Raw genomic sequence first — 26532 nt, forward strand, 5'->3', positions numbered from 1 at the left:
GAACTGGAAAAGGAAGGACTGAAATAATTTTATAATTTATGAGGTCAGATTCTCAGAATGAAGTACAGGGGCTCCAGAAAGCAAGACCCGGGGTTTTGTAACCCAAATGTGGGAGTTTAGCATCAATGGAGACAAGTTCTTTCTTTACGCTGAGAAGATGGAGCACTACAGGGCAGTAGCTACCTTTAGCTGCATTATCAGCCTTTCAGGTTCATGGAAAATGGGACTGCTTAAGGAAAACTGGGCAGCCATGCATGGGGCTGATAGCTGCAGAGACCATTGCAGTGACTACGTTGATCAGGATATAGAAATTGTAAAGACCATTGCAGATTGAAATATTGGGCTTTGTGATTTTTTTCTTTTTGTTTATTTACTGAAATAGATGTAATATGGTGGATATTGCCTACAGAAAAAAATACGTGCAACCCAAGCATATGACACATCCTCAAAGATTGCACTGTATTAATAGATGTCATCATCTATTAATTTCTTCTCTCCATAGTAGATGGCAGCATGGTCTCAAAACCTGATAATTTTTCACCTCTTAAACAATATTCTGTGTCCGGTATAACTGAGACTGATATTAGTTAAAGGAAGAGTTAATGCATTATGTTAGGGTTAGATAAAAAATGGTTCTTATATGCTTACTGTGATAAACAGCTATGTTCTTTTTATCCCTCAGTCATTATTTGGTTAGTAAGAGTACCACAAAGCCTGAGCCTTAGGCTGTTACCCCAGTGCTCAAGGCCAGGACTCCTCAGCTGAGGTTTATGAAGGCCAAGGAGGGAATGGTATTTTACTGAGGTCTGCTAGCAGGGACCTGTGTGCTGACTTGAGGTCCAGCCGGTCAGCTGGACACCACACACTGTCTTCCTGGGCTAGCACTGAAGCAGTGCATGACAGCTGCTCCCTGAGGGATCACAAAGCTGTAAGAAATTCAGGTTTCCTTCAGGAGGCATCACATGTCAGGACAAGACACAGGAAAAACTGGCATGTGGTCCAGTTCCAGACTGAAGTCCTCCACTAGATGATTGCTTTCTAAACAGGCGGAGGCCAACATTGCCACAATGTACAACCCATTTCTTACCCCTTCTACTTATGAGCCTGGATGCCATAATCTGCTTGTATATGTTAATTCTTCATATACCATTGCAAAGAGAGCCTTAATGTAAGCTGTGACACTCTGATGTTATGGAAGGAAAGGGAAATCAAGCGATTCACAAGTGATCTGGGAAATCACGAAAGATTTATGTTGTCCATGAGGAACTTGCTAAACCACATAACGTGAAGATTGCCATTATTCAGCTGCTGACTATGCTGCAGGACACCTTTTGTTACCCATGAGAATTTTTTATTTGAGGTAGAGAGTGAAATAGTCATGTGAAGACATGAGTGTAAGCAAACTACCATTCGTCAGAAAAAGGGAAATTTACTCATGTATTTAGCAGTCATTTCCCTTTTTTTTTGGGAAATCCAAATGCATTTTTTTTTTTTTTTCTCTCTCTGTCTCTGTTTCTCTCATCCTCACTGTACGGAAGGAAGGAAAGAAAGGTGGGTCTAAAATGTCGTTTGGTTCTGACACACATATGATTGTGCAATGAGAGACAAATTTCCGCTATGTGTTGAGCTAAAACCTATATAAGGTCCTCACTAGCAACTTTCAGTCATATCTTTTCATTAGAAGCTAATGGTTGAAAGACTGCAGAACCACAGGTAAGTGAATCTGATGGAAATTTGGGAATGACATCCTCCCTTAAACCCTCAGATTGTACAGGGTTTATGGAGATTGCTAGAAACTAAACCAGAGGGACCAGAAAGCTCTGGACAAAATAACCAAGTATTTTCATCAAGCAAAGGATCTAACGAGAGATAAACTCCCATGTTACAGGGTGTTAGATGTGAACTGTGGGGCTTATCAATGCTGCAGACAAAGCCATGAGCACCTTGTCCAGGTGTAGCCCTGAGAGGGGCCAATGCCCTAGAAACTCTTGCAGATCTAGGGGTAGGGGAGACGACCCATGGTTATGAAACAGTATAGTTGAGCAAGCGGTTGGCTTTGTGGTGTTGTAGAGATGGCAATAAGCTTGAAATAGTTTATCATAGTAAAATGATCAGATGTCAGATAAACAGAGCTACTAAACAAGGAGAAATTTGGATTAAAACCACATTATAAATATCAGCATGATGGGATACACAGAAGATGCCAGAAGGTAAGTACCTATGAATATGACTGTGTTATATTGGTAGAAATATGTTTTTGCTTTTCAATACAATTTGAAGTCATTGTCCAGTCATTTGATATTCATCCTGTAGTGTCAGGCTAATGTTAAATGCATGCAATTTACACTTCTGTATATAAAATGGAACTAGTATGTATCACATGCATACGTGTACTGTACAGCACATAAATACCTTAGAGCATAAACTGGTGCCTATATGTAGCATGCATTATGAATTTTTGTCTGTGGTACACTGAAATAACACATAATCAGCAGAGTAGCAGCAGTTGAAACCTCGTGGCAGACCACAAAGCATTCAGTGATGTGGGCAGAAGCTGCCTTGCCCTTGGCAGGCCAGTACAGATGACAATGAATGACTGGCAGCGGATAGTTTTGTTTCCCCTCAGTGTCACTGTGTCTGATTTTTAGGATGAGTTGTTCAGGGTTTTCCTCATTGTTTTTGTTTGTTTGTTTGTTTGCTTTTGTTTTTAGCACAGATGGTAATAGTGTCTGTGCTGAAAACTCACTTGTGCATGAACAGCGATATGAGTGTGCATACTACTGGAGTCAAAGTTTCTTTCGTCCCAAGAAAAATAACTGCTGGGAACTTTGAAAGCTTGACTTTGGGCATGGCAAGAAGTTTGCCTGCAGCCCAGTCTACGCTAGCTGGCCTACTTTGGTAGCCATGGTGGGGAAGGCAAAGTAACACAGGATTTAATGAGGGCCATACAACCTTGGGAGACACCTGATGTGACTTCATAAGGAGCTAAAGTTTATTCTACTGCATCTTTGTTCCTGTGTTCACCCAAGCTACTACACTACAGCTAAGTGGAAGCAGCTGATCCCTGCCTCAGTTGCCTCTTATTTTAAAATCAGCAGTGCTAGATTTGTCCACCTGTAGCTGTTGCACTAGAAAGTTGTGGGGACAGCAACATCTTGTGGTATGTTGTTTGCATCTCCTGAAGTTAGAAAGGAAAGGGACAGAAGTGATGTGTTTGTGCTAAGCCAGATGTTCTTGTTTCACAAGCCAGCCCGCAATAAAACAGGGATGAAGAAGACTTTCTCCTTACTAAGAGTGAACCAAAGCTCACCAGGTCCAGAGTGAGGAAAAGAGTAGTTAACTCTTCAGTTAATGATGAGTATTTTCATTGTATCTTCTACCTTGTAATAAACTTCCCTGTAGATTTCAAGACACTTTCCCTCGATCTTCTCCTTACAATTCTATCTGGGAAAAAATGCGTGGGCTCTTCTTTGTCTTGGTGATGTGCACAGCAGGCACCTCTGCTTTCAGACTCCAGCAAGTCAAAAGCACAGGTAAGGACATGACTTTTTTTTTCCCCTACTGTCTCCCTCTCCTTTCTTTTTAATGTACCTGGCTGACAATAATGTAAAAATATCTTTGATTTATATAGAAAACTGCTCAGAACACACCCTGTTTTTCAAACACTACTATGAACTGCATGGAGAACCTGTGGTTCTGAAATGCCCATCCCCCAAATACAAACACTTGGATTTTTCTGCCTTGACCCCTAATATCACATGGTATAAAAATGGTTCAAAAACTATGATATCAGGAAGAGATGAAGATCCAAGAATCTGGGCAAAAGGAGATGCACTCTGGTTTTTACCAGCAATGGTAGAAGACTCCGGAGTATATATCTGCACCAGAAGGTGGGTATTTAAAAGAAAATCCAGTGTGCTAACAAGACGACTATGTCTAAAATACATTAGCTTGATTCTGAACTCCAGTTGTGTTCAGAGCATGTCTGAATAAGATAATTTCTTTGATGACTTCATTAGAGAAAAAAATGTGGAAAATCAGAACTCTTAAATGTATTGTGTGTCTCCTATAGATACATATACTGAAATCTAAATCAATTGTGACACTGTATTGCCAGTCTGGCTATGGTCACAGGAGGAAATAGTGTACGTGAGAGTTTGTTCTAGATTATTTATGAGCCAGTCAGGTCTGTGGCGAGTGGGGACATGCTCCAAGCAGGGGATTGTGCAGAATGCAACCCTCCTGTTACAGTTCCAGAGAAGCAAATAGCCTTATTTACAATTCAGATTGTCTAATGAAGCATCTACCAAGGCTTTGGAGTGGCTTCCTTCTTCCCTCTTCCTTATCCCTGGTGTTTACTTCTCTTCTACTTCAGATTTTAAACCATACTTTGATTGCCTTGGCTTTGCTGGAAGATCTGTCGTGAGACTTGATGTGCATTTACGAGACTAGAACCAGATTTATGATACTGCAGTGGGTTGAGACTTGGTCATCTTTTTCTGAGTATCTGACAGTCTGCTGTACAGTTTCAAAAGAGGTACCAGGGCCTGGATTTGTGGGGGACTAGGAAGGCAAAACACCCATTAGAACCTGAACTGTACAAGGTATCCTGGGTCCTTGTCCCCTGCCAGCTCCTTCTTCCAGTCAGCCTCCAGCACACCCCTGGCAACTGGCACTTTGCTCTGGGGTCTATAGTGGAAAACATATCTATACATCCCTGGAGTTGCCTGTGTAGAGCAGTTTCCTTGCTGGCAAGGCACACCTCATGAGTGACATGTCAGCAGCATAAGAGATGGAGAGGCAGAATTCCAGTTAATAAATCATGCTCAGCATATTGGGTTGGCCTTTCCACATGTCTCAGCAGCAAGTGCAGTGGTGGGGCAGAAAACAAGACTTGGATAGTGAGGCCAGAATAAAAAGAAGTTGCAAAGTTATACTAGAGCACAGAATAGTCACCTGAGATATTGAAAGGTGGTTTTAATCCCCTTTCTGGACTATTCTGCCTCAGTTCCTCAACCTATAACACTGTAGCAGTATTATTGACAGCTATAGTAAAATGCTATGAAATCTGTTTGAAAAAAGTATACAAGAGCCAAGCACATAGCTTCATCACTAACATTATTACAAGATTAATAAAATACAAATAAATCATATTTGCTTTACATATTATCCTGCAGGGAAGCCACCAGATCTTTTTCAACTCTTTGTAACATGAGGGTAGAATGAAATTATCATGAATTTCTGCTTCTGCTGAGCAAGTATTATGGATTTAGGCATCTGATCTGTAGGTGACTGCCAGTCACAGTGTCCCAGCAGTATTGCGAGTCCATCAGCTCACAGTCCCCAGTTGGTCTCCTGGAAGTCCAGCCCTGACCTTGTGGCTTCCAGAAACTGCCTTGGGTGGAGGCATCTCCAACACAGGCTTTCAGAGGGTGGGAAGGACATAGTTTAAGCACTTATTTCCCCCAGTTTGTTACTCCTTGGGACTGGAAGTTATCATCACTTGGATTCAGAAAGAAAAGTTAAATATTGCAAAACTTTCAAAGCAGGAATGCCTTATTTTCTATTCAAAATAATGCATACTTACAGAAATGCCAACTGGTTATGGAACAGAAACTGCAGATGCTTTTTAATACATGCTTCAAGCTTTTTATTTTATCCTTTGAGGTTTCAGTCACTAGGGTTTTCACAATCAAGACCTCTTTCAAGGAAATGGCGGAGGGTTCATGACGTACCTGCTACTGTTCAGGTGAACATGTTCCCTCTCCTTGCAAAATTAATATCATGCCTTAGCCTAAGGGTGCACAACAAATCTGGTGTACAAAAAAAGAAAAGACTGAAGCTCCAAGGCAGACATGTGTCAGCAACATGTTTAGATTGTGCCAAAAACAAAGTACCAGTGATTTTCCAGGATCCCTCCTGGTATGATCTCAGTATTGGCCTCTTAGAAACTACTAAGGAGGGAAACAAAGCCAGGAGAAAGCCAAGGTTGTCACTTGAGTTCCCCTTATCTCTGGTGGGTGCTCACCTTTCCCCCTCTGTCTGCAGGAACTCCTCCTACTGTGCAGAGGTCTCCATCCACCTCACGGTCATGGAGAAAACAGCTGCTCGGGAGATTGCCTATCTCCAGGTCCTCTTCACTTCCACCTCTGGGAAGATTGTTTGCCCTGACCTGTGGGATTTTACACCAAACAGGACAAGCCTGGAGCTCAAGTGGTACAAGGTAGAACTTTCACCTCCTCTTTGTGCAAAGCCTAATCCCAACCTGTTTGTAAAGGCACGTACATCTCCACTTTCTCTTTCTCCTGAACATCATGTTATTAAAGTAATGAGCATGACATAATATAGCAGAAATTTTGGCGCAGATGTATATGGTTTAAGAAAGGTTATTTGGGGTGGCCTCAGCAAAGGGTGAAGTGCTTTACATGTTACATGCTCTCACAGGCAGTGTAACTCTTTTTAAGGCTGGTTTACCTATCCTGATCCTAGGGTTTACCATTTCAGATTAGGCCTTTCTCTTTGGCACTGTGCTTCTTTTTATGGCCCCTCTAGTGAATCCCATGAAGTAAGACCTCCCAGTGATGCTTCACCCATGTGAGCTGTTCAGATGGGGTAATTTTCATTAATGAACTGCAATACAGCATTTTGAAATACTAGATTCGTCACACAATGCTTATAGGATTCTCTTACCTAACTTGCCAGGCCATGGCTTTTCAAGTACGCAAGCCTGGTTTTGCCTATAAGGTCAAATATCCATCACTTAATCATCCTCAGCTGTACAATCTTGCACTGGACAGCACAGGATTTTTCTTTTATTTTCATAATACCTTGGTTTAGCTTTTATTTACACTCCCACTATGATCACATGCTCTGCCTTGTACAGCTATCATTCTTACTATAGGATACACTACCTAGGCTGGCTTCATACAGCAGTGCCTATGTCGTGTCTGGTACTGTATCAGCAAAATATCTCTGCTCAGGATTCCCTTTAGAACCGGGCTAAAACCCACTTATCTAAGCAGAAATCTGTCCCCCTAAATGTGGTTCTTGTTACAACTGTCAGAAGGAACTAGCTTGCCTCCATGGAGAAGGAACATCATTGCTCCTAGCGGGGCTCCAGCCTTTGCATGAACAAAATGTTAGTGATACAGAGAAGGAATTTATCACAGTCTATGTGATCATGTAGGGTAAGCAACTGTTTTGTGAAAAACTGAATGATTACTAGTATTTGTCTTTGAAGAATGCCTTAGAATATTACTCTTTTGAGGTCATGTATGGAAAGTAACAGTGTTGTGAAAACCTTCATGGTTACTAAAATCATTTTGTCTTAGAAGAATGTCTTAGATGATTACTCTTAAGAGGACTCAGGAAAGAGCCTATTTCCATCTTAAAATTAGCAGTTTATTAAAAAGCTAAACATGCACATTATAGACAGATGGATATAGCAATTCTTCACACTTCATATAGTGCCTCAGAGCATTTTAGAGATAGGTACACATTTGAAGAACTTGCCTTTTAGTGGGAAAGTGAAAATGCTCTAATTTCCAGTGACAAGTGAACTTTTAATAACAGAGAAACAGGGATAAGTAGTTTTGTCCAGAAGTGACACAAGGTGTAACTACACCTATCTGAACCATAACAGCAGTTTCTGTCCTTTCTCCAGGATGCCCTGCCTTTGGAAGACAACAATGAAAAATTTGTAAATCTGCAGGGTTCCTCTTCTCTGATCATAACTTCCGTGCTACCAACAGACGCTGGCTATTACACCTGCAAGACGTCATTTCCATATGAAGGTGCAATTTATGAAATCACCAGAACAATTCATCTGGAGATTGCTGGTAAATATCAACCCCTTAAAACATTACAGCCTTTAAGACAGTATCTCTTCTCTGTTAATGAAACTCAGGAGAGGAACTAATACTCGGCCTCTCAGCACTGCCAAGGAAAGCGGGACGCTGTGGATGCTTGCTTTGGCCCTGGAGATTTTCCCACAGCACCCCGGCAGGGCTGGGGGTCACCCCTTTGCCAGACTTGCAGCAGCTTTACAGGAGGCAGAACTCAATGTTGCAAGTGCCTGCGGTTGCTAAACCAAATAATTTATGTCTTGCGGGAGGGGTTCTGTGTGCGTGTGTTTAGAAATTGTCACTGCAAATGACTTCTGAGGGCTTAGAAAATTAAACATTTTAAACTCGCTCAGGATGGGGAAAAGCCGCTATTTCGCAAAGGGGTGAAACGAGAGGCGGCGGGAGGGACGGGCTGGGGAAGGGGAGGCGGGTATTGCGCTGCTGCGCACAGCGGCCAGCAGGGGGCGGGCGTGTCTCTTTTTGCCAGTGGATTTAAGACACAAATGCTTTCCTGGCAGATGAAAGATGTTGACTGAAGTGGCACATTTCTGACTATATTTCTGGGGCAGTGACTAAATTTTCAGTTGTACTAGCATTGGCTCTCCGTTCTGTTTCTCTCTCCAGAGCAAGAAAAGAGATTTACCCCAATAATTGTGTATCCAACAGCGAAGACAACATCAGCTGCTCTCGGTAAAGCCCAGCGTTATTATTGGAAACACCTTATCAAAGAAAAATTAAAGCAGGTCCTCTTATTGTGAAATTTGTTGGCAGAAATTGTTTTATTTCTTTTGATTTTGATTATATTAGCTGAGGGTCAGTGCTGGAGTAGTTTTGCATATTATTGTCTACAACTAGGTTTTATTACTTATGTAGGAGAAGCTACAGAAATCCTGTAGATGTTAGCCTCTCACAAAGCAAGAAAAGCATGTTTGTACCCTTATATCAGCTGCTAAGAGTCCTCCTTCAGTAAGAATTCTTCATTTTCAATATTGCCTCAAACTGGTCTAGGATATCTGGTGGCTTTGAATGAGCTATCTAACTCTTTTTGGAGGAGATATTTTTATTGCTTTTTACTGTTTGAATTAGACAGTTGTTGCTAGTTAGAAAGGACCTTGATAGGATCTCAATTTTTCTTTGAAGATTATATTATGACAACAAATTTCTATTCCATTTCATCTTCCCAGAAAATGCCAGGTGTGTTTTACACTAAGCTTTTTAAACTTGGGTACTATACACACAGCTGTGTCCTATAATGTCTTAGTTTTCCTTGTCACTTTTCTTTCCATCATCATAGGCCTACCAAGTCATTTTTTTTTTCCTATCTAGCTCTGTGGAGTGTTTTATATCCCTGTTATTATGATCTTCACAGATATAATAATACAATTGTGAGCATGATTGAGCCCTGTGTTTTCCATATAATATAGATATGCACCAGTTTGAAGGCTCTTTACCCTTATTTCTGAGTTATGATAATTACAATAAAATTTCTGAATTTTTACACATTCACTTTATGTTTGGAGGTCTCACCATGAGCTAAATGCCCTTGCCCACAGCACCTGAGTGAAGCTACACTGCTGGTTAATGTAGTTGCTTCAGAGTGGTAGATCACACCATGGCCTTTAGGATGCAGTATGTCAAAAGCAGCAAGGCCACAAGAACACAACTTTGCCTCCCGAGGAATGTGTCTAGTGCAAGAGTTGTTGACTATTGCAATGGGAAAATAATATAGTTAGCAGTAAGAAGGACTGACAAACTGAAGGGCCTTGCTGCCAAGGAGCAGGGGATCAAAAGCAATCTGAGGCTTAATTTCAGTTTTGAATGTAGAGGTGGTTGACATGTGTAGGAACTTGATCTACCTCTGGAGATGTTGGTTTTCACCAAGGGAATGAGTAGTTCTCATATGTAGCCAATTTTCTTTTTAATCTTTCTTTTACCAACAGGCTCCAAGATGACTCTCCCATGCAAAGTGTTTGTTGGCCTGAGCAGCCACATGCACACTGATGTGGAATGGCTGGCAAATGACACTGCTGTCAATGTGGTTTACAAGCAAAGCAGAGTTACCGAGGGAGAACGACAGTAAGTCTGGCTCAAAGTGTTTCCTTGTGCTTGTTGATTTAATCTGCAGTGTGACTGGGGTTTTCTGTGCAGCTGTGTGCCAGGTAATGAAATGGGATATGGACAGATATGAAGTGAGGGGGAGAGTGGAGAAAAAAACAGGCAGGCAAGCAAAACCAAAATTCAACCCAGGCAGGGTAAAATCAATTCTTTATCTCTTCTTTTCATCATGGTATGCTGCAAATGACCCAACTTTGAGGCTTAAATTGAAGCACATTTTCATGGGCAGCTGAGCTGATGTAAGAGCTGACTGCAGTGGAAAGCAATGGGACTTTACCCTTTCTAGTATTTCTCTTGTCTTTCTTCTTGCACCATGCCAGCAAAAAAGCAACATCCTCTCTCTGACATTCATGAGGTTCTCTGAACACACTCAGACAACAGAAAACTACCCAGTTGTTGTTGTTGTTGTCATCATTTTCATTTTGTTTTGTTTTCTTAATAACATTGTTTTTTTCCCTTAGGGTTGTTCTTTTCCACATTAGGGAGTTAAACTGACTCACAGAGATGCCAGAGCTGAGTGCCAGAGCTGGCGCCAGGGAAGCACTGGGAGGGATGCTGATGGGAGGCAGAAGCAGGATGTGCTACATCCTCTTGCCCTGTTCCACTGTCTCTCCCCATCTTGCAGAGCCTTCTCTCAGCTGCCTCATAGCTGTGTGCCTCAGGGGTTTTCCTGCTAGGAAAGGAGGGAAATTATGTGCTTTATGTTTCTGTCACATGTCACCTGAGCGGCGCTAACTCACTGTGTGCAGGCACACTTCTAGCGCTTTGCAAATGTGAGGTAAACCTACTGACTGAGGTATCTTCAGTGAGGTCGAAGTTGGCATGTTTTACCTCTCATTTCATGAAGCTGAAAGTGTCCACAGAGGTCATCACCCTCACCTGGGAAATGGTGGCTCTGCCTGTACCAGTGGACAGAGCTGGGAAGGTTCCCAGGCTCTGGGATGCCATTGCCTCTTCTGTTAATGGTTAGACTGGTCATTCTCCAGCTAACACCTTCCCAAAAAGCTCCTGGCTATCAATTAAGATTTAGCATGGGGCAGGGACCACTCCCAACAGAGTTTGGGGATATAGCATCCCTATTTTGAGGGATAAGAGTGTTTAGCAGTTATAGATGTGAGCTGGTTTTGGCCATTTGTGGCCATCAGTGCCAGAGAACAACCTGGCCATGTTTAGTTTACTGCACAGCTGCAGCCAGAGGTAACATGGTAACTCAGCTGTGTTTTCACATTCCCCACAGCATGAATGAGACCATTAATATATGATGTTGTTTATATGGGCAAGTGACTGTGCGTTAAACCTGTAGTCAGGAGCCATCAAACGTACTGTGCCTGTAGTCTCTGCAGGCTATAGATTAGGGCAGCACATGCACCTTCTTACTTAGAATTTAAAAATTATTTCTATTATTACTATCACTATCATTGTTACTGTTATATATTATTATACAATTGCACAAGGAGAGGGACAACACCAGCTGGGGCTTACGTGGAGTCCATGGATGGTGCGTGAGACACCCCAGTTCTGCTGGAAGCCCTCAGAATGTCAGCAAGTCAAAACAGGTCAAATGCCACCAGGAAAACAAATTCCCTGCAGAAATCTCTGGCAAAGTACCCACTGCCATGTTGCTGCCTTCCTGTGGTGCAGCCCCGGGAGGAGTGCCCAGGGAACTTTGTGGCCGCAGGGCATAGCGCACTCATGAACAGGTCATGAAAGAGCAGCTGGACAACTTCTCCAGCAATGACTAAAAGATATCAAGAGATTTTTGCCTGCAGCTAGAAAACCACTTTTAAATAGTTGGACTGAGAAAACAATCAGCTTGAAATAAACTGGAAACCTCCTAGACAGTTTCTTGTATTGAGGTCTTGGTTTTGGACGCTTGATAGACAGGATAATGGTTCAGTTTGCTGAGTGAGCATTTGCAGGGTTATGTTCTCCATATGTCCTCTTTCAGCTGATAGTAAGAATTAATCTCAGAAATGAATGTGGTCAGAGAGAAGGAATTAGGTCCTTCCATGGTGCCGTGTAGAGAGCTCTAAGATACACAGAAATCTGCTTGCCTTTCTTTCCTCCCATTTCTTTATTTTTGCAAGACAAATACAGATTTTCTTTTTTTCCTGGAAGATTCAACAAGTGCAGGATGGGTACTGACTGCTGAAACTCAAATAGTTGGCACAATTGGGCTGGAAGACACAGGTGTCCTCTAATGCTGAGGGACTAGATCAGAAATGAGCAAATATCCAATGCATTTGCTTGCAATGTGCTGTCAGAATGAACACACCAAACAGAGAAAAGCTTATAAAAGGACTTAACGTTAATTTTTTCTTTTTATTCCAGAGAAATTGTAGAAAATGGTGAAAACTTCATTGAAGTGCCACTGATTTTTGATTCTGTCAAAGAAGTGGATTTTTACACAGATTTTACATGTCTGGCCCAGAACAGATATGGCTACCAAGTATTGCCAACAAGGGTCAAGCAGGAAGGTAACTAGTTTGAGTGTTTATTTGGGATAATTGTTATTATTATTGTAATGCTAAATTATCATCCAAGCCTTTTATACTGTCAGAACTAGTACTGGGATGAATTATTGCCTGAGGAAAAATTGCTTGTCTCTTTCACCTGTAGACTTTGGAACAGTCTCTTCACAAAATATTCTTTCTGTAGGTCACTCACTGCCATTGTCTGCAGGAATGAGGATATGTGCTAGTGTATCTGCCCTTTGGATAGGACTCAAACTTTGATACACTTTGTGAAATAATGGCTCCAGGGAGGCTACTGGCAAGCTCCCATTGAGTGCAGCAGGGCCAGATCTCCCCAGTTCCTCAACAACTAGGAAAAAAAAAAGACAATAGCAGAATAAAGATCACAGTGTTCCTTCTCCTCATGCACAGACTGCCACCAAAATAATAAGAGGAGTAAATTATAATGGGTGTTGTTATTTTGGCTCCTAGTAATGGGAAGAGAAGCCCTAAGCTCAGTGCAATTAATGTTGCGTTGTGATGGACCATTGGCCAAGAACCAGCTGTAAAAACAATGTGAAGCAATACTAATTGTTTCTTTTCATGATCTTCATGAATCACCAAAGCTTGCTCACACTGTCTTCGAAAGGCACATGTACATTTACAGTCTTCATTATGAGTTATAACTCATGATTCACTCCAGCATCCTATGATGAGGGATTTGTACTCATTTGCTGGATGATGTGCTGCCCTTGTCTTCCATGAGTGACACAGGTATTAATATGGAGGAGGCAATCCATGAACCAATATAGGCTGGAATAATCCAAAATGGTCTGGATGGACACTGGTCTTGGAAATTAGCTGTATTTTGGAAAAAAGCTTAGAGCCTTGGCTGGATCATTAGCAATTTACAGTCCACTCGCTGTAAGAAAACTATTCACAGAGCTTGAGGGTGGACTAGCTGTTATGAACTCCCTCTCCATGCAGTGCATTCATTTCCTGCTTGGAGTATCTGTGCTTCCACCAAATTAAGACAGAAAGCACATAGCTGCTCTAAGCAGGCGTTGTGAAGAGTCATGTGTGCAAAAGGATTGAAATTTAAATTCTCACCCTATTGTTTTCCAGTTCTTATGAGGAGCAGCTGAGGGAACTGGGGCTGTTTAGCCTGGAGAAAAGGAGGCTGAGGGGAGACCCTATCGCTCTCTGCAACCACCTGAGAGGAGGTCGTAGCATGGAGTGTGTTGGTCTCTTCTCCCAAGTAGCAAGTGATAGGACAAGAAGAAGTGGCCTCAAGTTGTTCCAGGGGAGGTTTAGATTAGGTATTAGGAAATTTTTTTTCCCAGAAAGGGCTATCAGTAATTGGAACAGGCTGCCCAGGGAAGTGGTTGAGTCACCATCCCTGGAAGTGTTTAAAAGATGCATAGATCACGTTCTTAGGGCCATGGTTTAGTGACAGTGTGAGGTTAATAGTGGACTCGACGACCCTGAGGGTCTTTTCCAACCAACATTTTTCTGTGATTTTTATCTTCATAAACCCATTTCCCAGAGTGTTCAATCAATAGGCCTCTTCCTTTCACAAGTGATCAACCTGCTGTAAGGTTAACTTGCAGACATCCTTTTTATTATGATTTCTCCTCTTCCTACTTGAACTTGGAGAACTGTGTTCCTGGGAGTTTTTTTTCTCAAAATATTTCATTTCTTTACTTTTCCAGCTGTTGGCTTGTCCTGGTACATTGCAACGATTCCCATGGCACTGGCCTGTGTGATCCTGGGGGGGATATGCGTGCACAAGTGCTGGAAGCGGAGAACTGATAAAGGATACACAATAGCAAAGGTTTAAAATCTGCTTCATTATTCAGCCACCAAAAGAACAAAAAATCATCCTGGCTACATTCCACGTGAGGCACAGGGAGACTTTTCAGATGGATATGCTTTTCCAGCAGATTGACATATCAGCTCTTTTACTCTTGTCTAAATCTTCCTTGATCTGATTGAGTTATAAATTTGCATTTTTATGCTGCCTAGATGCAGGGAACCTGCTTCTATTATTTTGCAGCTAGGGTGCAGTCTATAGCATTTGGGAACACAGCCTACCAAGAACCTGCCCTGGATATGGGAAGGGTAGGGAAAGGGAGGTGCTCCTGTCCTTTCTAATTCTGATAGTCTTATTTAAAAAAAAAATGGTAAAGAAAATCTGTAAAACCTAAAAGCAGAAGCTAAGAAATCTTGCAACAGAAAGACTATTCCATGCAGTTTTCTTGAGCATTCAAACTAATTTTATTTCACTTCAGTCTAAAGCCAGCTGTGTTTTTCCCTTTTCAAGAGAAAAATAGATTGTCATGGCAACTGTATGTCTATGAACGTTTCCACAGAAAATCTAAATTTTTTCACCATTTGGAATATTCTTTGCTTAAATGGACTGTCTCAGAATATCCCTTCCCCAGAGATAAATGCATCAGCGTAACAGATAATTGTACACTTGTGAATTCATTTCTGTCTTATCTACCAGTATCTCATAGTTAGAGATTCATAGGCGGCTGTAATATGTTATTATCTTTGCCAAGAAAATAATTTTAAGGGGTGTTTCAGTATTTTGAGAGTAATTTGACTAATACAAAGTTTTATTCCTGGAAGTGATTGTACAGATCACCAGTAATAATGTACAGTCTTGCCCTTCTATGCCTCTGTTTCATGACTGGCCTTATTCTCCTCACTGATATGGGTATAAAAGTCTGGCATTGATTCCCGTAAAAAATGAGTCTGCACCAGTTTATAGCTGATGCAGCTTCAGGAACCTTGTGTCCTTTAGAGGGAAGTATGCACATCGATTACTCATGATGCAAAACACTGCCCAGTTAGGTTAATCTAACTGGATTCCAGTCTTGGGATAAATCATAAGGGAGCAATAAATCTGTGATGATGTTGTACTTTGAGGATCAGACTGAGTAGAATGACTTGGTTACTTCCTTTTCCAAGAGATAACCAAGAGATATCTTCTGATAGCCAAGAAATAGTTCCATCATGTATGATGTGTATTATCTTCATCTGTATGGGAGAGGAAGAGTTCTAGCCTTAAGGTCTAGATTGCTACAGACCCATAGCTGACACCTCCCACAGATACCAAAGATAAAGCTTTTTTTTGGCGTAGTCAGCCCAGAGGTTTGTCAGACTCTGTAGGGAAAAATATAATCAGGCAAAAAGTTGGTTCCAAAGAAACAAATTACAAAATAAGAATGTTAGAACTGCTTGTGGTCTCACAAGCTAGAGAAATGAACAACTCTCATCCTTTTGGGAGAGGCCATAATCTAATTCTTTTCTGCCACTACTTAGAGCCAGTTCTGAGTTTAGCCCAATAAATATTTGGAAGGATTTTAAACACTAGGATGTAGCTTGAATTAAGAAACTCTTCAATCTATTAGCAAGAACCTTCACATTTTATGAGATTTAAGCCAAATTTTCCCTGTTTCCAAATGCAGGATTTAAATATAATGATAAAGAATACATATATTTTATGGGCATATGGGGAAAAAGGTGGCTGCAAGTGTGGAAAACAGTCATTCCACTTGGATATCTCTCTTTTGAAGGGAAAAAGAACTACAGATGAGCTGACCATTACTGGAACAAACACGAAAAGTGTTTTAGGTACATCAGGAATGCTCATTTTTTTCAAGCAATTGCTAATCTGCAACTAGAGAACAAATCAAGTTTGCCAATAAGTGTAAACTTTCAAAATGTGATTTGTTCTTCCCATCCACCTGTATCCTCCAAGAGCAGCATGATAACGCATCTAGCTGTAGGATCAGGTGGATTTCACTAAGTAGTGGAAAAGAAGTGGAGCTTTTGGTATATGGAGTGTTAGTGCCATAAGAAAGTTAAATACCTCAGATCCTCCTCCAAACTAGAGAAGGAGAAATCAATGTGAATGTGAGATAAAAATTGGGCATGCAGAGAACAGCTGTTACATACTCAGTGGCATCTTGAATACAAGGGGAATGTAAAGAAACGAAGTGATCTCCATAGTTTACATGGTTTACATTGATTTGTATTGTTATGAACAAGGATAACATGGTCTATATTGTTTTTGAAAATGTTATGTGAAAAATTGAAAAAAAATAAAAAATGAAACAAAGGGCTGGTGTGTGAGTTGCATGGGAAGGAAGATGTGAGATGGGGGTGGCAGCTCTTTCATGGAGAGGTGTGATTTTTCCAGTGCTCTGCTGTGGAAGGGCTGGGGTTGCGATGGCCCCTGCTCTGTGGGGCTGTGGGATGGGCTTTGTCCTTCAGCTCCTTCTGCTCTTGTCCTGTGGCTGTGCCTGGGCACAAGCAAAGGAGACTAAATCCTGATGGACCAAGCTCCTCTTCTGACTGTCAGCACTTTCATAGTTGTCCTTGCTCCACAGTCCGCCGAGTGCTTGGGCTCACTCTGGACAGGTGATATGGGGTGATCTTTCTCTCTCTGGCCACCTGCTGTTGAAGTATTAGGTCCCTCCACTGACTTCTGTAGGGGGACTTCTGGAAACGTAGATTAACACAGACTGTCACCATGGGGATGTGAATTTAGCATGTGGTCCCCAGGCAGTGAGATCTGTCTTATTCAACTGCCCAAAGGCAAAATTTTGTCTCTTTTTTTTCTGTTAAAATCGGAGAACTCCAGTTGTCACTGTCCTTTGGGTAGGTTCATTCTGGGAAGTTGAGTCATTAGTCTCAGTGTACTTTGAGGAGAAAATGTCTAAATCTCAAGGCAAACTGCAACAGAAGGCTTGTACTGGTTTATGATTGGACCTGAAAAGAAATACAATATCAGGGAATGCCACTTCACATCAAGAATTCAGGGCTCTGCAGCACAATGTTTCTACTCAAAAAATTAATGATGTCAGGAGGACTAGGCTACCTTGTTCCTGGGGCTCTGGGTTTATAGTATTTGCCAGAGAACTCATCTATCTGCAACAACTTCAGAGGAACATCTACAGATGAGAAGGGATGGGTGTCCCATGGTCTTGGCGTGAGTCACCATCCAGGACAGTGGCTGCTCCTGTGGAAGCAGTTATTTTCAGGAAATGTGAGTTCAGTTAACAATTATTATCTTGTTTTACTCAGAAAATGTGTTCTTGATGTTAGCATAATTAATGTTTGACCAGAGTAACACCTAAAGCAAAGTAAATGCGTAATTTCGAGAGCACCAAATTACTAGATCTGCCAGTTCCCAAGCAAAACCCTTGAAAAAATGTGGGAGCAAGTGGAAATAAGAATTGGATCTGCACACAGAGCTGATCTTGGCAGGTCAATATAAGGTTAGATTTTTTTTTAATTCTAGTATCTGTGGTGAGAAGGTATGCATGAAGGAGGACAAGAAACATGTGAAATACCATTGTGAGGAATAATGCTTTAAATATGAGAATAGCTGATAAAAGTGTGTGATGATTATTCTGACTCAAGTCTACAAAACAAGAGACCCAGGAGAGCAAAACAAAGAAAGGAACAGGTCTTATCTTTTGGAGCTGAGAACTCCCTGTCCACTCATGCCTTTGAAGCTGCTAAAGACAGCCTGGGGTGGGGTGACTCTCATCCAGCCTTCGACCAGCTGAAAGGAATACAGCTGGTCCAATTGGTTTCCTTTCCACTCAGTGGAGAGTTATCACCGGTGTCTAAAATAAATGGGATTAATTGCCCTCTAGAGGTGCCTTTCTTTTTCCACCAGTTTAAGACAAAGTGAGATGAATCCACTCTGGATTACAGGAATGAGTGGTTGTGGACCACTGGATTTCAGGTTATCAGAGAGGAAACACATTTAAGTCCCAAGACACATAGTTGAGGCTACTGGGCTTTCTTGGGCAATGACTTTAATGTTGGCAGCTCCTTGTGCAGAGCAAGGGCACTGTCGCATGCTAAATGAAAATACTCTAAGAGGCTGTGAGGGAGGCACACAGTTATGTGTTGTGGGATACAACATAAGAGACAGGCTGAAAATATCTCATCAATGCCTTGAAAAAAGTCTGTGGTTCATGGACCATGTGGTTGTGAAGTGCCAGAGCTGTTACAGGAAGAAAAACAAGAACTGCCATGTGTGTGAGGCTGGAGGACACAGAGGATCCCTGGGACCAGGAGGAATTCTGCTGTGGGAATGGAGGTGGACTGGGGAATCTGGGGGGTTCCAGCCCTTCCCTGGTGCTCAGCCAGCTCAGCAGCCAACTCCTGGCAGACGCTGCTGGGCAACAGTAGCAGTAATATTGGAAAAAATATTGTTATGTACAAATGGTGTATCATGAAACTAGCCTGCTGCCAGTGGACAAACAGAGGCTGTCGATAAGAAAACCACTAAATATATATAAATAACTCATTAGTCTGCTTTAGTGTGTTCAGCACGCTGGAAATTATAGTCTATAGCAGTCTATTCTTCAGCTGGTATACATGACGTAAAGAGCCCAATAAAGCAAATGAAAGGCAGCAGCAATTTCTTTTCAAGAAGGGGCATGTTGTTATCTTCCTGAAGTTCCTCAAGGGAGAGCCACACATCTAATAATAATGCAAAAACTTTTAAAACCTCACATAGATCCAAGCTTTAACTGCAAAGTGTAGTTTGGCTATTATAGATGTGTTTCCCTCCTACCAATCTGAGGTTTTTGCACCAGTCTAAAATGTCTTAGAATCTGACAACAGCTTCAGGTGTAAACAGCAAATTCCTTTGTAATGTGTTGGAAAAGTCAATCTCTCAGTTCTGACAAGAAGTGAAAGTCCTCTCCCACTGTTTTTACTGGTTTGTCATCTGTTGAACAGTACCCCAAGAACTTTACTTTTATGTACTTACATTTCATAGAAATGAAAGTCTTGATTTCTTTGAAGACAACGAGGCACTACTAGCGTTTCTGTCTCACGGGGCTTCAACAATACTGTTTGTTTAAAGCCTTAGAGGTCCTGTTTTGCCTTGGTTATACAGGATTCATTCATCTGCTAAGCTGTGGGATAAACGAATCATCCTGTTTGCTTGCTTTGGCTCCCAAATATGCTTCGTCATAAGTGCTTGGAAGGCCAGACTATGACTGGAAATAGTTGATGCTATGCTTGTTTACTTGCAAAATAAGGGACTCTCAAGTAACTTGTGGCTTTTAAGTTGGGGACACAGCTGAACTAAGTAATCGAAGGCTAACATTACATATATCCTCAATATGTTGCTATTACTCTTTTCATTTTGACTGGGACTTCACATGGCTGGTTTTCAGCTATTTTGAGAGCTCTTCAGAGCGGGTAAAGCCATAGTGGTTTCTCAACTCTCATCATCATAGCTAGCCTGTGGATGCAGGAGACTAAGGCCTCCTTCTTGTAAGTAGAGAAGAGCTAACAGCTCAAGTGAGAAACAGGTACCATGCCTTTGGTCACAGCTGATGGGCAGTTTACCTGCTGAGTGCAAGCCAGTAAAATGCAGGAGGAAACAAAGGAGAGAATGATCAGAGATTCACATCTCCACATAACAGTGACAGAACTGTATGACTGATCACTCCTTGCGAGGAAAGAATACATAAGATTTTTTGAAATTATTATTATGGTGATGTGGTGTCATTTAGGAAACATGAATTCCATGGGAGAACATAGGGATGAGTGGAAGAGGGTGGTTTCCCATGGGGAGAGCTGTGAAGTGCTGCAAGGACAGTTGGGAAACAGAGAACTTGTGAGAATAGGCAATAAGAGCTTATCTTCTGCCTGGAAAGGCAAAGACAGGCCACGGTAACTGCCTGTAAGCACATCCAGTGGAAGAGTGAAAAAGCAAGGGCATGTAATTATTTCTGCTAATGAAGGGGACTGGAATGTAAAATGGACAACCAAAATTAAGTTGGCCACTAATCACTGCAGCAGTGAGGTCCTGAAAGATCTTCTCAGCAGGAGCAATGGGTAGGAAAATAAATGAGCTTTAATCTGGAGTTGGGTACATCTATGAAAGGGATTTGATGTGTGTGGCAGCAGGAGGTCTTCCTGCAGGGCTGCATCATGTCCTTCGGCTTTGTGCTCTTTATTTTCATTGAAAAAGGGCTGGACAGCTGAAGATAAAAAATATCATCTAAGAGTTTAATTATTGTGTTATTTCCTCAGTTAAATCTCCTCTGCCCATACTTACTGCCTGTTCAAAGCTTGTAAGGACTGGAAGATCAAAATAATTAAACACTGGACACAATTGCTGGATATGTAGACATGTCCAAAGTCCTAATCTGCTTTAAACTCTGCCAGGAGATGCCAGTTGCCCCTGGTAAACAGCCCTTAATGAGACTTGGCTTTCCTGCTGGAGGGAACAATCCAGTCTCTAAATAAAACTGTGTTGTAACAGATGAGTTATCTCTTCACATGACCCAAGTGCCTGCATTATACAGAGAAGAAGAGGAGGCTCTTAAAAGCTGCTCTGTCCTTTTTTACTCCGTATCCCGGATGTTGCTTCTGCTTGTTTAGTGTTTAACATCTGCTGCTGTGCATCCTCTCTTGGCTGTGCACTGGCAACCAGGATGGAGCCGCTCTGCTCCAGCGAGGGTCTCAAGAGCTTCCTGGCTCAGGCCAGTAGGACCTCTCAGGCTGCAGGCAAGCAGGAGGGGAGGCTCTGACGGGAACTTTAGGTCACTGGAGACAAGGAGCAAAGAGCGCAGTAACTATCAGTGGCAGTGGCATCCAGCTCCCAGCCCTGGAAGAGCACTTTAGGACATAGAAACCAGCTGCTGAAACACAACTGCTAGAAGCTTGACAGAAATACTCTACAGCTTATAGGATCACATTTCAGGATTACTGCCTGTGTCTGGATTTTTTTTTTTTTAACTTCAATTATAAAAGCAGAATGTTGTTTTACCCAAATGCAACCCCTCATTCCCCTTAAATAAGTAACTCAGTTTTTTCATCAGCTGTCTCGCCAGTATGGGACACACTGGTTATGCAGAGGCAGTCAAAGACTGTGTATACGTCAGCCACCAACTTTGTAGTTTAGACTTAGTGCCTGTGATTTTTAGCAGTTGCATACATTTTATTTGGTTTTGATTAAGAAAACTAATTAAATCCTACTTTTACAATGATATTTAAAAGTGAATCATGGGACTTTAATCTTGTTATTCTTGAAAACAAATTATCATGATGTAACGCTTTGAGGAGGTCTAAGCATGCCACAGCTTGTTTGCAGAGGCAAAACATGATTTGCAGAGATAATCCCTGGTCCTAAGTCTCTCCAGGCAGCTGGTCCAGTTTCAACACTTCATTTTTTTTCCATCTTTCTTTCATTTATTATGCTTGTAACATACATTTCAGTGAAGTGGATGCAAGTGGACCAGCTGTGCAAGGAGCCTGCTCAGTGTGGTGGGATACGTTCATTTCCTTCAGCTGTGTACCTTTGCCAGTGTTGCAAATCCACACAGTTTTCCATGGGGTTCATGAAACCTCATCTGGAGCTGGTGCAACTTCTACATGATGACCTACATGCAGGACTCTTGCAGATGAGCTCAGGAATGGGAGAAATCCTCTCTGAGTGGATGCTATCCCCATTTACTTGCCTTCCCCTGAAGAGCAACCATTCAGAAAATCCAGCAGAAGCAGGCAGGACTCTTCCCTTCCCCTTCCCCTTCCCCTTCCCCTTCCCCTTCCCCTTCCCCTTCCCCTTCCCCTTCCCCTTCCCCTTCCCCTTCCCCTTCCCCTTCCCCTTCCCCTTCCCCTTCCCCTTCCCCTTCCCCTTCCCCTTCCCCTTCCCCTTCCCCCCTGCTTGGGGACTGGTATCAGTATGGGGATGGGGGGGGAGATCAAAAAGACCAGTCCCAGCACAGTTCACCTGTGAGCAATAACCTTTCTGCTTCCTCTCTTCCCCCCAAGTCATCTTGGTCAGAAAGGGGACAGAAAACTCCACTGTACCTTCTCACACCTCTTCATTTTCTCTGCTCTGTCAGGGCACAGGAGAATGGGAGGGGGGACACAGTGGGACCCAATCTCCTGCATGGGGAGAAAAATCAACCAGAGCAACCTGCATGGTGAACAGAAGGAGACCTGAGTGGTGATGTCAGATCTTGGTGTTTTGGTGTGGTGCAGAACAGGACCTCATAAAGCAAGACCTGGCAGTCTTGTAGGCTCCCACTTCAGGTCTCTGGACACCATGGGTTTCTGGGCACTCAATACTTCCCTTCTAAACAAAGTATTTTGCTCCATCATTGAAAGAAACACCAGAAAGGGAGAAAGAAAAAGATTTAAAAACAAGTGGCTTGCTGAAATAGGTATATTCAACCATAATGTTCCCGAAGCCTGAAGCAAACAGGCTTTTGTTTTGGGAGAAACACCACCTTCCATCCTCTTACATCCCACTCCTCACAGTGGCCAGGGCACCCTGCCTGCCGTCCTGTGAGGAAGGGGAAAGCCCTGTTACACCAGTGGGACATCTCTACCTCTGTGGCACAGCATTCATTTCAAGCTATTTTCTCTTATCAGCCAAAGTCCCATGTGATGTTGAGCCCACACAGTGCCCTGGGCCTGGCTGTTCTTCTCCTTGTGTGGGCGTTTTGATGCAGTTTGGCATCAGTTTCTAATATAGAGATGTTTGCTTCAAGGCTGAGGCATTTCAAATTGACTCATGAGGTGGTAGCTCCTGACTCTTCACTATATATCTAACATTAAATTAGGCACACAATTCATTTTTTTGACCAAAACCAGCTAAAATATGTCACTAACTCATGGATGCTTGTGGTTGTATACTGTCATTCAGCCTTTCCATGTGAGCTGAGTAAAGCTTTAATGCATGGGCTCAGAGACCGCAAGGTATTTATGTGTTACAATAAAACAATGATGTGACCTGAGGCATTTTTGATGGATTTTTTTTTAGCGCAGATGTTCATAGTATTGTATTTTCAAACATCTGCATTACTCATGTCATTTAAACACTGTAAGAGTGATGACTCCAGGTTCATGTGCGACAGCTAATTTTAAGCAGTGAGATAAATGCCAGACTCCTAATGAAACACAGTAGGTTGTTAAGAAGTGACTAACGTAGTTGCAGCTTTTTAAAATTTAGTCAGAACTTGTCCTTTCAGGACAAATAGTTAATGTGTGCATGATTTGGTTGAGGAAAGGGGCAATTTTAAAGTTAGCACCATTTTATTTTGCCATATGTAATTTGTTTGCTCACCTTTTGACCTTGTGCATTCAAAAGTCGTTGACTTTGCTTCTTGGATATTTTATTTTGACATGCCATTAGCCTGAGGGACATATGCTTTCCTCTGAAGTATTTTAGACTTTTGCAACTTACTATTCAACAGCCTAATACATTCCTTCAAAATAAACTAATGAACTTGAGTTATTTGTTGCACTCTCACAGTCCCCATAGAGCATTTCAGAACATCACAAATTCTTGTGTGTCCTGAACCCACTGCCTGGACCTTGTGGCTCTCCACAGTTTAAAGCCAGGGCCTCAAATGCCATTTTTCAAAGCTATGTTTGCTCTATGGGCTTAGGGAACCATTTCCTATACCTCATAACAAATAGATAGCAGTGCAAATGGAAAGAAAGAAAGAAGGAAAGAAAGAAAGAAAAAAACTCAGGAAAGCTTTCTTAAGCTACTCAAAACTACTACCTATCTGCGATATCTTTGTGCTTATCGGGGACATTAACAACCATGTGTCCATTCAGTAATACATACGTCTAACCTTCTTTGACCAGTAAATTCAAAGTTTCTTTGCTGCATCATTTGCAAGAAATAATTTAATGATCCGGTGGGATGGCAAAGGACAGGCACAGCTGGTTGGGGATTTGAAGGCTGGGAGCAGCCTTGGCTGCAATGACCATGAGATGGAGTTCAGGATCCTGCATGGATGAAGCAGGGCAATAAGTAGAATAACAGCCCTGGACTTCAAGAGGGCTAACTTTGGCCTCTTCAAGGTTCTACTTGATTAGGGCTCTCAAATGCAGGCAGGTCCATGAGAACTGGTTAATATTCAAACTTCACTTCCTCAAAGTTCAAAATTGGTGCATCCCTATGAGTAAGATATCAAGCAAAGGGAACACAAGACCTCCATGGATGAGTAAGGAGCTTCTAACAAAGCTCAAATGGAAGAAGAAAGTTTACAGAATGTGGAAGAAGGGACAGGCCACTTGGGAGGAACATAGGAACTTTGCTAGAGTATATAGGGATGTGATGAGAAAGGCTAAGGTCAACTTGGAAATAAATCCAGCAAGGGATGTCAGAGACAACAAGAAGGGCTTCTTCAAGTACATCAGTAGTAAAATGGGGATTAGGGAAAATGTGGGCCTGCTGCTGAATGAGGTGGGTGCCCTGGTGAGGGATGATATGGAGAAGGCAGAGTTACTGAATGACTTCTTTCCTTCTTTCTTTACTGCTAAGACTGGCCCTCAGGTATCCCAGACCCTGGAGGTAAGAGAGAAAGTCTGGAGAAAAGAAGACTTTCTCTTGGTTGAGGAGGAACAGGTTAGAGATCATTTAGGCAAACTGTACACCTACAAATCTATGGGCTCTTTGAAGGGTCATGGAGAACAAGAGAGGTGCCTGAGGACTGGAGGAAAGCCAATGTCACTCCAGACTTCAAAAAGGGCAAGAAGGATGACCCAGGATGAAGAGACTGAGTGCACTTTCAGCAAGTTTGCTGATGATATAAAACTATGAGGAAGGGCTGACATATCAAAGGGCTGTGCTGTCATTCACTGAGACCTGGACAAACTGAAGAGGAACCTAATGAAGTTCAAGGAAGGCAAGTGTAGGGTCCTACACCTAGGGAGGAGTAACCACATGCATCATATAGGCTAGGGGTTGACCTACTGGAAAGCAGCATTGCAGAGAAGGACCTGGGAGTCCTGGCAGACAACAAGTTAACCCTGAGCCAGTAATGTGTCCTTGTGGCCAAGAAGGCCAATGGTATCCTGGGGTGCATTAAGAAGAGTGTGATCAGCAGATCGAGGCAGGTTATCTTCCCCCTCTACTCTGCCCTGGTGAGGCCACTTCTGGAGTACTGTGTCCAGTTCTGGGATCCTGAATTCAAGAAAGACAAGGAACTACTGGAGAAAGTCCAGCAGAGAGCTACAAAGATGATTAGGGGTCTGGAGCACCTTTCTTATGAGGAAAGGCTGAGAAAGCTGGGTCTGTTCAGCCTGGAGAAGAGAAGGCTGAGCGGGGATCTGATCGGTGCTTATAAATATCTTAAAGGTGGGTGGCAAGAGGATGGGAGCAGACTCCTTTCAGTGATGACCAACAATAGGAAAGGGCCAATGGGCACAGGCTGAAATAGAGGAAGTTTCATCTGAATAGGAGGAGAAACTTCCCTATTTCGAGGGTGCCAGAGCACTGGAACAGGCTGCCCAGAGAGGTTGTGAAGTCTCCTCTGGAGACATTCAAAACCTGCCTGGACTTGTTCCTGTGCGATCTCCTCTAGGTGAACCTGCTTTAGCAGGTGGGTTGGACTACATGATCTCCAGAGGCTCCTTCCAATCCCAAACATTCTGTGATTCTGTGATTAGTAATCACCTGTGTGTATGTGGCTTATATTACTTGTTTGCCCTTCTACAGGAGCTTTGTGGCAGAACTAAGAATGAAATCTGATTCTCAAATACAACATTGATATCCTTAAAAAAATAATCAGTCTTTTTATCCAACCCCTGCTTCATCCTTTACTAGCTTCCAGCTTTTGCAGTGAATAAGAAAGGAATCCTACCACAAACAACCTCATGTATGGTGCAGGCCTGATTCACTTCCATGGCTTGGTCCATCCTCTGTTCTGCAAGGCAGGGAAAAGGTCAAATGCATGAAGTGTTTAAAGAATGTATCATAATGTGTCTTAATCCTCAGTTCTTATATTGCCTCGTTTCAGAAGGCTTGATTTTACAATCTTATTCATGTTCTCCGAACTCTTTTTATTTTTTTTTTTTTCCTGTGTGTGCATGTTTTCCTAAAATAACTTTTGGTTTATTAAAAATCAGAGTGGTAAGTTGAATGTTAGTCAAGCCAGGCCTGGCTGGAGTCAAAGGGATGGAACATGTCAATTTGAGAAACAGTACTGCAGTGTATAACGTATTTATTGTGAGTGGACACAGAAAAATAGCTATTAAAAATCAGGGATTATGGTGTTATTTCTACTGTTTGGCTCTTGCATGACTACTTCTTCGACCAACCTTGA

General features: G+C 42.2%; 1 protein-coding gene across 1 annotated transcript; it reads left to right on the forward strand.

Moving 5' to 3' along the window:
- Nucleotides 1-1622: 1622 nt before the first annotated feature.
- IL1R2 (interleukin 1 receptor type 2) lies at nt 1623-16541 on the forward strand. The gene is made up of 9 exons (XM_082043542.1): nt 1623-1713; nt 3403-3533; nt 3632-3890; nt 6049-6223; nt 7664-7838; nt 8469-8534; nt 9785-9920; nt 12291-12436; nt 14125-16541. Exons 1-9 carry the CDS (start codon nt 1688-1690, stop codon nt 14250-14252), a joined length of 1242 nt encoding a protein of 413 aa, XP_081899668.1. The 5' UTR covers nt 1623-1687; the 3' UTR covers nt 14253-16541.
- Nucleotides 16542-26532: the final 9991 nt, after the last annotated feature.

Source organism: Streptopelia decaocto (assembly GCF_964273445.1).
Source record: "Streptopelia decaocto genome assembly, chromosome: 1".
NCBI classification, from domain to species: domain Eukaryota; kingdom Metazoa; phylum Chordata; class Aves; order Columbiformes; family Columbidae; genus Streptopelia; species Streptopelia decaocto.

Coding starts and splice junctions, on each gene's coding strand:
- IL1R2 (XM_082043542.1), top strand. CDS start 1,688: ATGGTTGAAAGACTGCAGAACCACAG. Junction 3,534..3,631: donor CCAGCAAGTCAAAAGCACAG/GTAAGGACATGA, acceptor TGATTTATATAG/AAAACTGCTCAGAACACACC. Junction 9,921..12,290: donor GTTACCGAGGGAGAACGACA/GTAAGTCTGGCT, acceptor TTTTTATTCCAG/AGAAATTGTAGAAAATGGTG.